The sequence below is a fragment of the Rattus norvegicus genome, chromosome X (genome assembly GCF_021556685.1).
Source record: "Rattus norvegicus strain SHRSP/BbbUtx chromosome X, alternate assembly SHRSP_T2T, whole genome shotgun sequence".
In the NCBI taxonomy this organism is placed as follows: Eukaryota; Metazoa; Chordata; class Mammalia; order Rodentia; family Muridae; genus Rattus; species Rattus norvegicus.
Window position 1 is genome coordinate 28,819,963 of NC_141554.1, and position 17,076 is coordinate 28,837,038.

Below are 17,076 nucleotides of genomic sequence, written 5' to 3' on the forward strand. Positions count from 1 at the left end.
AAAAGCCCTGCCTGCTGGTACCTCCACACAACGGGCTGAACTCATCGCCTTGACTCAGGCGCTCAAGATGACAAAAGAAGATAAAAACCTTACTAGATCGGGAAGAGATAAATCTGTGGTTTTTAAATCGGGACAAAGCGATACAAAAGGTGACTGAGAGTTGCAAAGTGTGCGCTCAGGTTAACCCGGGAAAGACCATGATTGGACAAGGAGTTCGTCCTAGGGGACACCGTCCCGGCATCCATTGGGAAATTGATTTTACTGAAATTAAACCAGGTATATATGGATACAAGTATCTCCTAGTGTTTGTAGACACCTTCTCAGGATGGGTCGAAGCCTTCCCCACAAAGCACGAGACTACAAAAATGGTCACCAAGAAGCTCCTCGAGGAAATCTTTCCCAGGTATGGCATGCCTCAAGCGTTGGGGTCGGACAACGGGCCCGCTTTCGTCTCCCACGTAAGTCAGTTGGTGGCCAAATTGCTGGGGATTGATTGGAAATTACATTGTGCCTATAGACCCCAGAGTTCAGGTCAGGTAGAACACATAAATAGAACAATTAAGGAGACTTTATCCAAACTTACGCTTACAACTGGCTCAAAGGATTGGGTGACCCTCCTTCCCCTAGTTCTCTATCGGGCCCGGAATACCCCGGGCCCCCATGGTCTAACTCCTTTTGAAATAATATATGGAGCACCACCCCCATTTGTCCATTTCTTTGATTCAAACATTGCTGATTTCACTGACAGCCCTTCTCTGAGGGCCCATTTACAGGCCCTACAGATTGTGCAGAAAGACGTCTGGAGACCTTTGGCCGCTGCTTACCAGGACGAGCTTGAGCATCCGGTGGTGCCACACCCGTTCCAGATTGGAGACACCGTGTGGGTGCACAGACACCAGACCAAGAATCTCGAGCCACGGTGGAAAGGACCCTACACCGTCCTCCTGACTACCCCGACCGCCCTAAAGGTAGACGGAGTCGCGGCTTGGATCCACACATCACACGTCAAGGCAGTCCGGTCTGAGGAATTGACTAATCACAACACTACACCCCAGACATGGAGAGTTCAGCGCACTCCAAACCCCTTAAAGTTAAAACTCCTACGTGGCTCCTCCTAGTCCTTTTGTGGCCTAGAGTCAGTGGGGGAATAAGCCCCCACCACATTTATAACATTACCTGGATAGTCACTAATCTCATGACAGGAAGGCTGGCTAATGCTACCTCCGTAAGGGGGACACTGGCCGATGCCTTCCCTCCCTTATACTTTGACCTTTGTGATGTGATAGACTACAAGTGGGAGCCTGGCACTACCCATAATTGACATCCCTCAACCACCTACTATGGTTGCGGTCCGGCTTCCCACAACAAAGAGATCTACGTTTGCCCTGGACACAGAGTGAGCCGGCAGTGCGGAGGGCCGGAGAGTGGATACTGTGCCCAGTGGGGATGTGAGACTACTGGGGATGCGTATTGGAAGCCATCCTCATCTTGGGACCTGATAACTCTGAAACGAGACGGTCGGCCTCCTTACACCTTGTGTAAACGGGACGCGAAATACAATCCCCTCGTCCTCCACTTCACCGACTCAGGTAGAAGAGCGACCTGGGACGGGCCCAAATCTTGGGGCCTGCGCTTATACGTCACAGGGACCGATCCGGTGGGTCTGTTCTCTCTAAATAGACAAGTCTCTCCCCTGGCCACTCGACCCATTGGACCCAACCCAGTTCTACCAGATCAGAAGCCTCCCTCGCTCCCGGCACAAGCCCAACCCCCGTCATTGCCTAAGGTCACCCAGGCCCCTGGTAGTACTCCCACAAGCCCCTTCTCCACAACGGGGGGCTCCACCATTTTGATCTCCCCATCGCCAGGCACCGGGGATCGATTATTCAATTTGGTGGCTGGTGCATATCTGGCTCTCAACTATTCAGACCCTTTTAGGACTCAGGAGTGCTGGTTGTGTCTCGTTTCCGGTCCGCCCTATTATGAAGGGGTAACAGTCATTAGAAATTACACCAACCTGACTGCTGCCCCAGACAGTTGTGCCAATACCCCCAGCCACAGACTAACTCTGCCCGAGGTCTCGGGACGAGGGCTCTGCTTGGGGAATGTACCCCCCACACACCAGACCCTCTACAACACCACTCAGAAGATTCCCATCGGGAACTACTTCCTGGCAGCCCCAAAAGGCACATACTGGGCCTGCAATACCGGACTAACACCCTGTATCTCAGCCACAGTCCTCAACCAATCCTCTGACTATTGTATATTAGTAGAAATTTGGCCCAAAGTCACCTACCATGAATCCGAGTATATATACTCGTTTTTTGAGAAACAGACTCGTTTTCGACGAGAGCCTGCCACCCTGACTTTAGCTTTACTCCTAGGAGGAATCACCTTGGGGGGAGTGGCCGCGGGTATAGGGACCGGGACCACTACACTCATTGAAACTGGCCATTTCCGTCAGTTACAAGCAGCCATAAATACAGATCTTAAAGCTATAGAAGAGTCTGTGAGTACATTAAAAAAGTCCTTAACATCGTTGTCTGAAGTGGTCCTCCAAAATAGACGAGGGCTAGATATGTTGTTCCTCCGCGAGGGTAGATTATGTGCTGCTCTAAAAGAAGAGTGCTGTTTCTATGCAGACCATACTAAAATAGTAAGAGATAATATGGCTAAGCTTCGAGAACGCCTGGCCCAAAGACAAAAACTGTTTGATTCCCAACAGAGATGGTTCGAGGGGTGGTTTAACCGATCCCCTTGGTTTGCTACCCTCCTGTCTACCCTGATGGGACCCCTACTTATTCTTCTCCTAATTCTTCTTTTTGGACCCTGCATCCTTAATAGGCTGATACAGTTCATGAGGGATAGACTTTCAGTCATTCAGACCCTCGTACTGACGCAGCAGTACCATAGGCTGAGACAACAAGAGACAGAAATTTCTTGACCAAGTTGAGTGAAAGATTTCACTCAAAGTTAGCAAAAAAATGGGGGAATGAAAGACCCCAGCTTAGCAGCAGTAACGCCATTTTGCAAGGCTGTACTTAAGATGACTGGTTCAGGAAAAGGTTAGATCACTGAGTATACAGCGGCTGCCAAACAGGAGATGTTTGGTTGAAGGCCTGGCAACAGGATGACTGGGGTTGAGCACCTGACAATAAGAAAAAGCCCCGGGAGAGGTCCCACACCCTGGTGGGGGGCCGAGTCAGTTGTTATGTTTCAAGAAGGTAGCTAGGAAACTTGCCCCCGGGCTAAACTCTTGGGGGGCCGAGTCAGTTGTTATGTTTCAGGAAGGTAGCTAGAAAACTTGCCCCCGGGCTAAACCCTTTGGGGGCCGAGTCAGCCGTTATGTTTCAAGAAGGTAGCTAAGAAACATTAGAATCCACCAATGATATCCCTGTAACCATGCATCTGCTTCTGTATGCTTGCTTCTGCTCCCCAAAATCCTATAAAAAAGCCCATCCTTGGTTCCGTGGGCGCGCCAGTCCCCCGAGTGACTGTAGCGCCCACAGGTGCCTGTGCCTGTGTATCCCGACAATAAACCAAATCCTCTTGCTGATTACATCCTGTGGTGTCTCGGTCTGGTCTTTGGAGTTAGAGGGTCTCCATCCCGAGGGAAAGTTCTCCCTGAGAGCTTTTCATAGTCAGGGTCCAAAGACTAAAACAAAACTCTAAAAGAACGCAAACACAAAAACACTTTACCATTACCTTGTTCCTTTTTTATTACACGTTTTACTCACGCTAGCCCAAATCATCGAGGCCTTTTCTAGCCCATCTTACCCCAATACGTCCCTGCTTCTGCACCAGCTTCCCGAGACGTCCCATCAGGAGACCTTGTCTTTCCCGATCTCGGATAACTGGATTCAAAGTTCAAATCTCGGTGGGACCTCCATTTGTCGGTGCCCCATGCCTGCACTGACATGGTACAGAGAATCGGGCAAAAGCCTGCGGGATTAAATAAACACACACACACACACACACACACACACACACACACACACACAGGTTATTTGTGTCAAGCCAGAAGCGGAAGAAGCTCCTGTAGCTTTATTCACCACTTATATACCCAAGTTCACCAGGTAGAAAATATCTGGGAAGCACAGTGGGAAACCATGGCTCATGACTTCGGTGACCTGAATTAACTAGGGAGAAATCCGGGAAGACCAGCCTAAATCTCAAGGACAAAGGCCGAGAAGACAAAAGGCCAGGAATGAATTGACCACAGCCAAGGTGTGGCCCAGGTATGACTGTACCAGGCCAGACTGCTCCTTTGTTAGGAACAAAAGGCTTCCACATGCATCAGCAGGGCTCAGCAGGGGTCAAACCCTGCAAGAGACCCAGAAGGATCTGACAAGGGGGGGGTGAAACATTGCAGGGGACCCAGGAGGCTCTGACACCTTCCTTTTCAATTCCTCATGTAGTTCCATATCTCATGTCTGCTTCTCCCCTTTTTTCTCAAGACATAGTTTTTCTGTGTAGTACTGGCTGTGCCAGGACTTGCTCTATAGACCAGGCTGACCTCCAACTTGGAGATATGCTTGCCTCTGTCTCCCAAATCTTAGTACTATAAAGGCATGTGCCGCCACCACCCATCAAGTGTGTGTCTTTTATGGCTATATGCAAAATCTCCCAAAGGTAATAGTTATGTTTCATTGTCCTATTCATATGATTTCTTGCATGTACATAATTGGGCATGCTGGTAGTTTATTGAGCTGATGTTTTTATCTGGGGACACTGCTTAGAAGAGTTATTTCTTTAATTCTAGTCTTGTACCATAGGATCGTCCTGTAGGCACCATAAATGGAGAAGCACTGTGAGCCAGGGCCTGGACAATCTTACCTATCTGTGTGCTATTGCATGGCTGGAATTTGGGTTCCTTTCCTGCTGCCCTAGTATTTGCTAGGCAGCCACACTTCAGCTCACATTGCCTTTTACAGATGGAAGATTTTGCCATTCTTGGCAACATGTCCTAATATTATTTAACCAAAATGACTAAATGAATTCTGTTCCTCTCAGCTGACATAAGTTCACTTCCTGAGCATCTACCAGAAGGAAAGGTGGGAAAGGCAACATTTACCATTTTAAATTTCAAAACAAACAAAAGGCATTGTGTGTGGTATTCATCACCTCCACACACAAGCATTTGCTTCTTTGCCTATTTATTTTCTCCTCATCCACACTGGGTCTGACCCAAGGAGAGCAGGCACCTGGCCCTGTTTGTTCAGAATGCATGGATGGGCAAGGTTGGTTTGGCTGCACATCAGGGACTGAGAATGCAGCATGGACTAAATAAAGGATAAGAAGTATTGGCCACATCAGTTCCATGATTTGGGCACACAGCCTCACCTCCAGACCTTCCTCATTTGAACTCTCTGCCTCAAGATTATTTCCTGATTCAGACTTCTGAGGAGGCAGAGAATCTCGGGAGGTATTGCTCAACCACTAAGGCACAGGCCATCTGGACTGAGGAATACCCAGGCTGGAATTCCATCTGTTTTGGTGGTGTGATCTCTGGGACATTATCCAGGCTCTCAGTATTTCGGTCTACTACATTGCAATGTGGGAAAATATGGCTTCTTGTCTTAGAGTTTCATTGCTGTGAAGACACACCATGACCAAGACAACTCTTGTAAAGGACAGCATTTAATTTTGGCTGACTTACAGTGTCAGAAGTTCAGTCCAATATCATCATGAAAGCCTGACAGTGTCTGAGCTGATATGGTGCTGGAGGAGCTGAAACTTCTACATCTTAATCCACAGGCAGCAAGGCAGCAAGGCAGCAAGGCAGCAAGGTAGCAAGGCAGCAAGGCAGCAAGGCAGCAAGGCAGCAAGGCAGCAAGGCAGCAAGGCAGCAAGGCAGCAAGGCAGCAAGGCGGCAGCAAGGCGGCAGCAAGGAGGTGATTGTCTTCTACACTGAGCAGCTCCTGGGCACTGAAGACCTCAAAGATTACTGCCACAGTGACACACTTCCTCCAACAAGGCCACACCTCCTAATAGTGCTACCCCTGGGCCAAGCATTCGAACTCATGAGTCTATAGGTGCCACACCTATTGAAACCACCCCAATTCTGCAAGCCTGAAATACTGATATATTTATAAAAGGGCCCTGAATTTGAATTCTCCATATTTCTTAAGTAAGGGTCTGTAACTGGTGAAACAGAGAAACTCACTGACCACTCATTTCAATCCCAGGCTAGTGAATGGCACTTATAGATAACCATCACTCAACAGTAGCATGGGCTTCGGACTAAGGAAGTGGAAATATAGGGCACTGTGGGAACCTTAGGAAGGCCCCCAGTCCAGATGGTGTGAAGGAAACCAGAGATTAAGTATATTTGTGATTACCTTTTTGAGAGGGCCATACTTATGGGAGTTCAGGATACTGTCTCTGACAATAGACAACCTTACACGTAACCCAGATCTGCCCTGTGCTTTTATATAATCCTGAGAGTATTACCACCTTTTCCAGAGAAATTAGTTTGTTATTAAGAAGCACAGAATTACTAGATATGCTGGTGCACCACTGTAATCCAAATACACACAAAGATGAAGCAGGAGGGTGGACATGAGTTTGTGGATAGCCTGGGCTAAAGAGTAAGACCCTGTCTCAAACAAAAATTTAAGAAAAGAAGAGGAAAAAAATCACCATAGTCATGTCAGAGGGTTCCCTCAGCAGGTAGATAATATAAGGAGGGGAGACAGTAGAAAGGAATGGGGCCCATTTCCTGTCATTACTCACAGCAATGATGCTGTGTGGTGTTTCAGAGATGGACTTACCATGACACTTCATGCCTTCACCAAGAAAGTTACACTAGCCTTCTCTGATGTGCTCAAGAGCTGTACTTTCTCTGTCCTTTACTCGGTGTTTTAAGGATGATCCTTCATCAGAATCCTGGTCTTCCCCCGTCGGCTCCTCATGTAATAACATACACAGACATCTCACACAGTGTACTGAGTCTGGTTAGTTACTTCTGGAATCTACCTTGTACTATTCCATGGACAGCAGTGGCTGGCATGCTGATAGGGTTAATTCAGAAGAAACAAACCATTCACCATGGATCCATATTAAGCTCTTAACAGCATGAGCGTGCACATTCCTTTCTATGAGACAGAGTACAAATGCATGTGGATATGGAGAAACCCTGCCAATTTCTCACAATTCTGGAGACCAGGAACATCAACATCGGGGAGGTGTGCTCTTGGGTCTTGTGAGGGACTTACTGGCATGCCCTCAAATGTCAGAAAGCAGGAAGGACAGCAAGTGGAAATGAATTGTGTCCTTACCTGGACTCAGAGCCAAATGTACTAAAAAAAAACTATTTTGTTTTGCTTTGTTTCTCTTTGTGTGTGTGGTACTAGTACATAGCCAGAGGTCGGCACTAGAAGTCTTTCTTCATAGCAATGCTTGTTATTTACTGAGTCATGTTCTCTCTGAATTCAGGGCTATCAAGGCCTGCCCCGAGGGATGTTCTGTCTCTGTCTCCAGCATGCAGGTATTACATTGGGACCATCATACCCATCTGGTTTTTAGGAGAATGATGGACCTTGACTGTGGTCATCATACTCTACTCCCTACTTTAGGATCATGTCCATTCTTTTTATGATTCTATACATCTATTCACTAGGCCAGGGCTCTCATCACCTAAGTGTATGCTTAGATATTTTTCAAAACACATTTTTATTTAGGGGTCTCAAACAATTCAATCTCCCTTCTAACCCACAGACCAGAAAAAGTGGGGGAGAAGACAAATAGGAAAATGGTGTTATGGACCTGTTTAGAAGAACTTCCTTGGGGGTGATTCCACTCTTTGTTGTCAGGATACTACCAGTCCAGTTCAACAGCAAACACCAAATTGGAATCAGTAGAGGCAGTATGATCAGCAGCAACAGCCAGGGTCCTCCCAACTGGCAAGAGTCCCTGGAAGAATGGAGAATCAGCAGGAAGAATACAAGAAATTCTCAGGTATGTTTCTCTCTACTAAGTGAAGACCAGAGAAGCTTTGAAGTGCATAGAAATAGAAGAATATCCTCTCATTGTTTGTGGGGTTCCATTTATATTCTTTCTAAATATCAAGCACCCTCTCAAGTGTCTGTTTTAAGCAAGACATCACAAGCCTGCTCCCAAGACAGCTTCCAGAAGAACATCATGTGGCACAACAGATTTGTTCAACGAGAAATTTTCACTTCAACTAAGTACTCCCTTCCATTAAGCCGCATATTCCCATGCTGGTCTATTCTAGGTTTTCAATGTCAAGTGCTTTTAAGTTTGCCTTCATTTGTTTTGTTTTGAGACGTGCTCTCTATTAAGTGGATCTGGCAGTTATGGGACTCCCTACATAGACCAGGCTGCTCTTGAATTCTCAGGAAACTGCTTTTGCCTATGCCACTGGAGTGCTGAGATCAAAGGCATACACCACCAAATGAAGCTGCAGTCTGTGTTTAGTGGGAAAAAACATGGTCAAACCATAGCACTTTTCTTACTTTGGGTTTTATATTATTTGAAGAGTTGCCATGTCCATAGTGACTGTCATAATCAGAAGCATTTAATTATACATGCATTGCAGTTCAGAGGTTTAGTCCATTATCAACATGGAAGGACTCCACCTACCAGAGGGGAAAGACTGAGCTATACAAAACCCCTAATTTTTCAAAGTAGTGGTGCAACTCCCTTATGACAAAGCACTCAAATATATGTGCCTATGGGGTTCATTGTTATTCAAATTACTTTATTCCACTCACCTCTGTGCTTGCAGCCATATTTTATTGAAAATGAATTTAGTCAGAATTCAAAAGTCCCCATAGTAACTATAACAGTCTGAACATTATTTAATAGACCAAATCTTAAAATGACATCTGAGATTCATTGCAATCTCTTACCTGTAACCCTGTGCAAAATCAAAATAAAAAGCACATCACATCCTTCCAACATGCAATGCCACAGAGTGTATATTACCATCTCAAAAAGGAGGGAAGGAAGCCTTGTGAGGAGATTGTGGACCAAAGCAAGCCTGAAAACCAGAGGGTAAACTCCAAATTCTGCATCTCCATGTCTGAGGTCAAAGTGCACTTCAGATCTCCATCTGCAAGTTTGTTGACTATGACACACTTCTCTATCTTGGGCTCATTCCACACCCTGTTAGCAGGAATCCCAAGATTCTGGTATCCCCAGCATCTTGGGTCTCAACACAATCCAGGCTTCCCCCTTTACAGCTTCATGCAGGGGCCTCTCTGGGTGACATTGCAGAGACACTCCTGAAATACACCAGGCATCAGCAGCTTTCCTAACCCCTAGAGGGAGAGTTTAACTTTTTCTTTCATTAACTCTAAAGCCAGAATCACATGGCCAAAGCTGCCATGTTATATTGCTTTCTGGGCCTGAACTAGGGCCCCTCATTCAAATACATTTCATCAGATTTCTGTTTTTAATGGTTTACTTCACAGCTTAAGAGTTTCTTTAATTGTTTTTTTTTTACACGTTAGAAGATCAGCTTGGAGGGGTCTTTCCCAGAGGCCACCACTTGCTTTATTCTACTTAGCATCAGGCTTCTCTTAAATCGTTTTGATCTTGTTGAGAGCAGCACTTAGCTCCATCTCACATCCTGGTGCTCCTTTTGTCCTCAAACTACATTTTGTGTTTTTCTCAGCTTTCTCCTTGTCATTAAAGATCTCCATAACTGTTACCAGTAATAACCACACAACAGAGTCAACATTAGGCTATCTTGAAATCTACTTTGCCAAAGCTATTAATCCAAAACTTCACTCTAGCCTCAGGCATTTTATGGTCAAGGGCAAAGGCAGTCACATCCTTTGCCAAAATATTACAAGAACAGTCTCTAGGCCACTTATCAATAAAATATTCCTCCCTCTGAAATCTCTTCATCTGGGCCTTCCAAATTTGCATTGCTCTCAGCACCCATGTCTTCCCCATCTCTAATTACACGTTCCATTAAGTGAGGCTTTCAAGTGCTTTCCAAATCCAAAGTCCCAAAGACTCAAAGTTCATATTCTGTGAGGGAGAGGTATGGCCAGGCCTATCACAGGGCTATCCTGCTCCCTGGTACCACCTCCTGTCTTTGTACTTGTTCTATTGCTGTGGAGAGACACCATGCACATGGCAACTCTTGTGAAAGAAAGCATGTATTTGGGGGTTGCTTGCAGTTTCAGAGGTTTGTTTCATTGACACCATGGTGGGGAACACGGGGGCAGACATGGTGCTGGAGAAGTAGTAGAGAGTTCTTCATCCAGATCTGTAGGCAGCAGGAAGAAAGAGAGCCACTGTGCTTGGCTTGGGCTTTTACATCCTTAAAACCCACCTCCAGAGATATGATTCCTCAAGCAAGGCTACACCTATTCCAAGAAGGCCACAACTTCTAATCAGTCCCTGATGACTAATCACTCAAATATATTAGTCTAGGAATAGGGGCAGGGTTCCACAATCTTATTCAAACCAAAACATCCATTACAACTAGCTCACACTGACCAGGACTTCCTTTGCTGAATTCCTTCAGTTAAACACTTGGTGGCATGAAGAGACTGTTAAGCAAACAGCTCAAAATCAAAATGTCATTCTTCCCATGGTGATCTATACTCAACAATTTTTGGGTAAGGGCAATGGAGAAGGCTTGAGAGGCAAGTGCATTATGATGCTCAGGCAGTAATCCAATGAGACTGTGTTGTATCAGAGGCTGGGAAAATATTTCAGTGCCTACTGAAAGCTACTGCAACCTTTTAAAATATCACACAAGGGTCAAATGCCCCGTAAATAGACCTCATAAGTAAGTAAAAGCACATTTTTACTTTTTTTTTGAGGTCTGAAATCATTTTATTATTATTATTATTTTTTTATTATTAACTTGAGTATTTCTTATATACATTTCGAGTGTTATTCCCTTTCCCAGTTTCTGGGCAAACATCCCCCTCCCCCCTCCCCTTTCTTATCGGTGTTCCCCTCCCCACCCTCCCCCAATTGTCCCCCTCCCCCCAACAGTCTAGTACACTGGGGGTTCAGTCTTAGCAGGACCCAGGGCTTCCCCTTCCACTGGTGCTCTTACTAGGATATTCATTGCTACCTATGAGGTCAGAGTCCAGGGTCAGTCCATGTATAATCTTTAGGTAGTGGCTTAGTCCCTGGAAGCTCTGGTTGCTTGGCATTGTTGTACATATGGGGTTTTGAGCCCCTTCAAGCTCTTCCAGTTCTTTCTCTGATTCCTTCAACAGGGGTCCTATTCTCAGTTCAGTGGTTTGCTGCTGGTATTCGCCTCTGTATTTGCTGTATTCTGGCTGTGTCTCTCAGGAGCGATCTACATCCAGCTCCTGTCGGTCTGCACTTCTTTGCTTCATCCATCTTGTCTAATTGGATGGCTGTATATGCATGGGCCACATGTGGGGCAGACTCTGAATGGGTGTTCCTTCAGTCTCTGTTTTAATCTTTGCCTCTCTCTTCCCTGCCAAGGGTATTCTTGTTCCCCTTTTAAAGAAGGAGTGAACCATTCACATTTTGATCATCTGTCTTGAGTTTCATTTGTTCTAGGCATTTAGGGTAATTCAAGCATTTGGGCTAATAGCCACTTATCAGTGAGTGCATACCATGTATGTCTTTCTGTGATTGGGTTAGCTCACTCAGGATGATATTTTCCAGTTCCAGCCATTTGCCTACGAATTTCATAAACTCGTTGTTTTTGATAGCTGAGTAATATTCCATTGTGTAGATGTACCACATTTTCTGTATCCATTCCTCTGTTGAAGGGCATCTGGGTTCTTTCCAGCTTCTGGCTATTATAAATAAGGCGGCAATGAACATAGTGGAGCACGTGTCTTTTTTATATGTTGAGGCATCTTTTGGGTATATGCCCAAGAGAGGTATAGCTGGATCCTCAGGCAGTTCAATGTCCAATTTTCTGAGGATCCTCCAGACTGATTTCCAGAATGGTTGTACCAGTTTGCAATCCCACCAACAATGGAGGAGTGTTCCTCTTTCTCCACCTCCTCGCCAGCATCTGTTGTCCCCTGAGTTTTTGATCTTAGCCATTCTCACTGGTGTGAGGTGAAATCTCAGGGTTGTTTTGATTTGCATTTCCCTTATGACTAAAGATGTTGAACATTTCTTTAGGTGTTTCTCCGCCATTCAGCATTCCTCAGCTGTGAATTCTTTGTTTAGCTCTGAGCCCCATTTTTTAATAGGGTTATTTGTTTCCCTGTGGTCTAACTTCTTGAGTTCTTTGTATATTTTGGATATAAGGCCTCTATCTGTTGTAGGATTGGTAAAGATCTTTTCCCAATCTGTTGGTTGCCGTTTTGTCCTAACCACAGTGTCCTTTGCCTTACAGAAGCTTTGCAGTTTTATGAGATCCCATTTGTCGATTCTTGATCTTAGAGCATAAGCCATTGGTGTTTTGTTCAGGAAATTTTTTCCAGTGCCCATGTGTTCCAGATGCTTCCCTAGTTTTCCTTCTATTAGTTTGAGTGTGTCTGCTTTGATGTGGAGGTCCTTGATCCACTTGGACTTAAGCTTTGTACAGGGTGATAAGCATGGATCGATCTGCATTCTTCTACATGTTGACCTCCAGTTGAACCAGCACCATTTGCTGATAATGCTATCTTTTTTCCATTGGATGGTTTTGGCTCCTTTGTCAAAAATCAAGTGCCCATATGTGTGTGGGTTCATTTCTGGGTCTTCAATTCTATTCCATTGGTCTATCTGTCTGTCTCTGTACCAATACCATGCAGTTTTTATCACTATTGCTCTGTAATACTGCTTGAGTTCAGGGATAGAGATTCCCCCTGACGTCCTTTCATTGTTGAGGCTAGCTTTAGCTATCCTGGGTTTTTTGTTATTCCAGATGAATTTGCAAATTGTTCTGTCTAACTCTTTGAAGAATTGGATTGGTATTTTGATGGGGATTGCATTGAATCTGTAGATTGCTTTTGGTAAAATGGCCATTTTTACTATATTAATCCTGCCAATCCATGAGCATGGGAGATCTTTCCATCTTCTGAGGTCTTCTTCAATTTCCTTCTTCAGTGTCTTGAAGTTCTTATTGTACAGATCTTTTACTTGCTTTGTTAAAGTCACTCCGAGGTACTTTATATTATTTGGGTCTATTATGAAGGGTGTCGTTTCCCTAATTTCTTTCTCGGCTTGTTTCTCTTTTGTATAGAGGAAGGCAACTGATTTATTTGAGTTAATTTTATACCCAGCCACTTTGCTGAAGTTGTTTATCAGCTTTAGTAGTTCTCTGGTGGAACTTTTGGGATCACTTAAATATACTATCATATCATCTGCAAATAGTGATATTTTGACTTCTTCTTTTCCGATCTGTGTCCCCTTGACATCCTTTTGTTGTCTGATTGCTCTGGCTAGAACTTCAAGAACTATATTGAATAAGTAGAGAGAGAGTGGGCAGCCTTGTCTAGTCCCTGATTTTAGTGGGATTGCTTCAAGTTTCTCTCCATTTAGTTTAATGTTAGCAACTGGTTTGCTGTATATAGCTTTTACCATGTTCAGGTATGGGCCTTGAATTCCTATTCTTTCCAGGACTTTTATCATGAAGGGGTGTTGAATTTTGTCAAATGCTTTCTCAGCATCTAATGAAATGATCATGTGGTTTTGTTCTTTCAGTTTGTTTATATAATGGATCACGTTGATGGTTTTCCGTATATTAAACCATCCCTGCATGCCTGGGATGAAGCCTACTTGATCATGGTGGATGATTGTTTTGATGAGCTCTTGGATTCGGTTTGCCAGAATTTTGTTGAGTATTTTTGCGTCGATATTCATAAGGGAAATTGGTCTGAAGTTCTCTTTCTTTGTTGTGTCTTTGTGTGGTTTAGGTATAAGAGTAATTGTGGCATCGTAGAAGGTATTCGGTAGTGATCCATCTGTTTCAATTTTGTGGAATAGTTTGGATAATATTGGTATGAGGTCTTCTATGAAGGTTTGATAGAATTCTGCACTAAACCCGTCTGGACCAGGGCTCTTTTTGGTTGGGAGACCTTTAATGACTGCTTCTATTTCCTTAGGAGTTATGGGGTTGTTTAACTGGTTTATCTGTTCCTGATTTAACTTCGGTACCTGGTATCTGTCTAGGAAATTGTCCATTTCCTGAAGGTTTTCAAGTTTTGTTGAATATAGGTTTTTGTAGTAAGATCTGATGATTTTTTGAATTTCCTCTGAATCTGTTGTTATGTCTCCCTTTTCATTTCTGATTTTGTTAATTTGGACGCACTCTCTGTGTCCTCTCGTTAGTCTGGCTAAGGGTTTATCTATCTTGTTGATTTTCTCAAAGAACCAACTTTTGGTTCTGTTAATTCTTTCTATGGTCCTTTTTGGTTCTACTTGGTTGATTTCAGCTCTGAGTTTGATTATTTCCTGCCTTCTACTCCTCCTGGGTGTATTTGCTTCTTTTTGTTCTAGATCTTTTAGGTGTGCTGTCAAGCTGCTGACATATGCTCTTTCCTGTTTCTTTCTGCAGGCACTCAGCGCTATGAGTTTTCCTCTTAGCACAGCTTTCATTGTGTCCCATAAGTTTGGGTATGTTCTACCTTCATTTTCATTAAATTCTAAAAAGTTTTTAATTTCTTTCTTTATTTCTTCCTTGACCAGGTTATCATTGAGTAGAGCATTGTTCAATTTCCAAGTATATGTGGACATTCTTCCTTGATTGTTATTGAAGACCAGTTTTAGGCCATGGTGGTCCGATAGCACGCATGGGATTATTTCTATCTTTCTGTACCTGTTGAGGCCTGTTTTTTGACCAATTATATGGTCAATTTTGGAGAAAGTACCATGAGGAGCTGAGAAGAAGGTATATCCTTTTGCTTTAGGATAGAATGTTCTATAAATATCCGTTAGGTCCATTTGGCTCATGACTTCTCTTAGTCTGTCTACATCTCTGTTTAATATCTGTTTCCATGATCTGTCCATTGATGAGAGTGGGGTGTTGAAATCTCCCACTATTATTGTGTGAGGTGCAATGTGTGTTTTGAGCTTTAGTAAGGTTTCTTTTACATATGTAGGTGCCCTTGTATTTGGGGCATAGATATTTAGGATTGAGAGTTAATCTTGGTGGATTTTTCCTTTGATGAATATGAAGTGTCCTTCCTTATCTTTTTTGATGAATTTTAGTTGAAAATTGATTTTATTTGATATTAGAATGGCTACTCCAGCTTGCTTCTTCTGACCATTTGCTTGGAAAGTTTTTTCTCCAGCCTTTCACTCTGAGGTAGTGTCTGTCTTTGTCTCTGAGGTGTGTTTCCTGTAGGCAGCAGAATGCAGGGTCCTCATTGCGTATCCAGTTTGTTAATCTATTTCTTTTTATTGGGGAGTTGAGGCCATTGATGTTGAGAGATATTAAGGAATAGTGGTTATTGCTTCCCGTTATATTCATATTTGGATGTGAGGTTATGTTTGTGTGCTTTCATTCTCTTTGTTTTGTTGCCAAGATGATTAGTTTTTTGCTTCTTCTAGGGTATAGCTTGCCTCCTTATGTTGGGCTTTACCCTTTATTATCCTTTGTAGTGCTGGATTTGTAGAAAGATATTGTGTAAATTTGGTTTTGTCATGGAATATCTTGGTTTCTCCATCTATGTTAATTGAGAGTTTTGCAGGATACAGTAACCTGGACTGGCATTTGTGTTCTCTTAGGGTCTGTATGACATCAGTCCAGGATCTTCTGGTCTTCATAGTTTCTGGCGAGAAGTCTGGTGTGATTCTGATAGGTCTCCCTTTATATGTTACTTGACCTTTTTCCCTTACTGCTTTTAATATTCTTTCTTTATTTTGTTCATTTGGTGTTTTGACTATTATGTGACGGGAGGTGTTTCTTTTCTGGTCCAATCTATTTGGAGTTCTGTAGGCTTCTTGTATGCCTATGGGTATCTCTTTTTTTAGGTTAGGGAAGTTTTCTTCTATGATTTTGTTGAAGATATTTACTGGTCCTTTGAGCTGGGAGTCTTCACTCTCTTCTATACCTATTATCCTTAGGTTTGATCTTCTCATTGAGTCCTGGATTTCCTGTATGTTTTGGACCAGTAGCTTTTTCTGCTTTACATTATCTTTGACAGTTGAGTCAATGATTTCTATGGAATCTTCTGCTTCTGAGATTCTCTCTTCCATCTCTTGAATTCTGTTGGTGAAGCTTGTATCTACAGCTCCTTGTCTCTTCTTTTGGTTTTCTATATCCAGGGTTGTTTCCATGTGTTCTTTCTTGATTGCTTCTATTTCCATTTTTAATTCCTTCAACTGTTTTCCTGGAATTCTTTCAGGGATTTTTGCGATTCCTCTCTGTAGGCTTCTACTTGTTTATTAATGTTTTCCTGTGTTTCCCTAAGTGTGTTCATGTCTTTCTTGAAGTCCTCCAGCATCATGATCAAATATGATTTTGAAACTAGACCTTGCTTTTCTGGTGTGTTTGGATATTCCATGTTTGTTTTGGTGGGAGAATTGGGCTCCGATGATGGCATGTAGTCTTGGTTTCTGTTGCTTGGGTTCCTGCGCTTGCCTCTCGCCATCACATTATCTCTAGTGTTACTTATTTCTGCTATTTCTGACAGTGGCTAGACTGTCCTATAAGCCTGTGTGTCAGGAGTGCTGTAGACCTGTTTTCCTCTCTTTCAGTCAGTTATGGGGACAGAGTGTTCTGCTTTCGGGCGTGTAGTTTTTCCTCTCTATAGGTCTTCAGCTGTTCCTGTGGGCCTGTGTCTTGAGTTCACCAGGCAGGTTTCTTGCAGCAGACAAGTTGGTCTTACCTGTGGTCCCGAGGCTCAAGTTTGCTCGCGGGGTGCTGCCCAAGGGCTCTCTGCGGCGGCAGCAACCAGGAAGACCTGTGCCGCCCCTTCTGGGAGCTTCAGTGCACCAGGGTTCCAGATGGCTTTTGGTGTTTTCCTCTGGCGTCCGAGATGTATGTACAGAGAGCAGTCTCTTCTGGTTTCCCAGGCTTGTCTGCCTCTCTGAAGGTTTAGCTGTCCCTCCCACGGGATTTGGGTGCAGAGAACTGTTTATCCGGTCTGTTTCCCTCAGGTTCCGGCGGTGTCTCAGGCAGGGGTCCTGCCGCTCCTGGGCCCTCCCCCACGGGAGCCCAGA

General features: G+C 44.0%; 1 protein-coding gene and 1 long non-coding RNA gene across 2 annotated transcripts in view; both read left to right on the forward strand.

The window, feature by feature from the left end:
* Positions 1-17,076, forward strand: part of LOC147998178 (uncharacterized) — a 234,853-nt gene that overhangs the window by 132,600 nt on the left and 85,177 nt on the right. The window lies entirely within an intron of this gene.
* LOC134484121 (phosphatidylinositol 4,5-bisphosphate 3-kinase catalytic subunit) overlaps positions 1-17,076 on the forward strand; it is a 40,069-nt gene that overhangs the window by 76 nt on the left and 22,917 nt on the right. Inside the window, 2 exon segments of the mRNA XM_087601258.1 lie at positions 749-880; positions 1,681-2,509. Coding sequence (XP_087457384.1) covers positions 749-880; positions 1,681-2,509 — 961 coding nt within the window.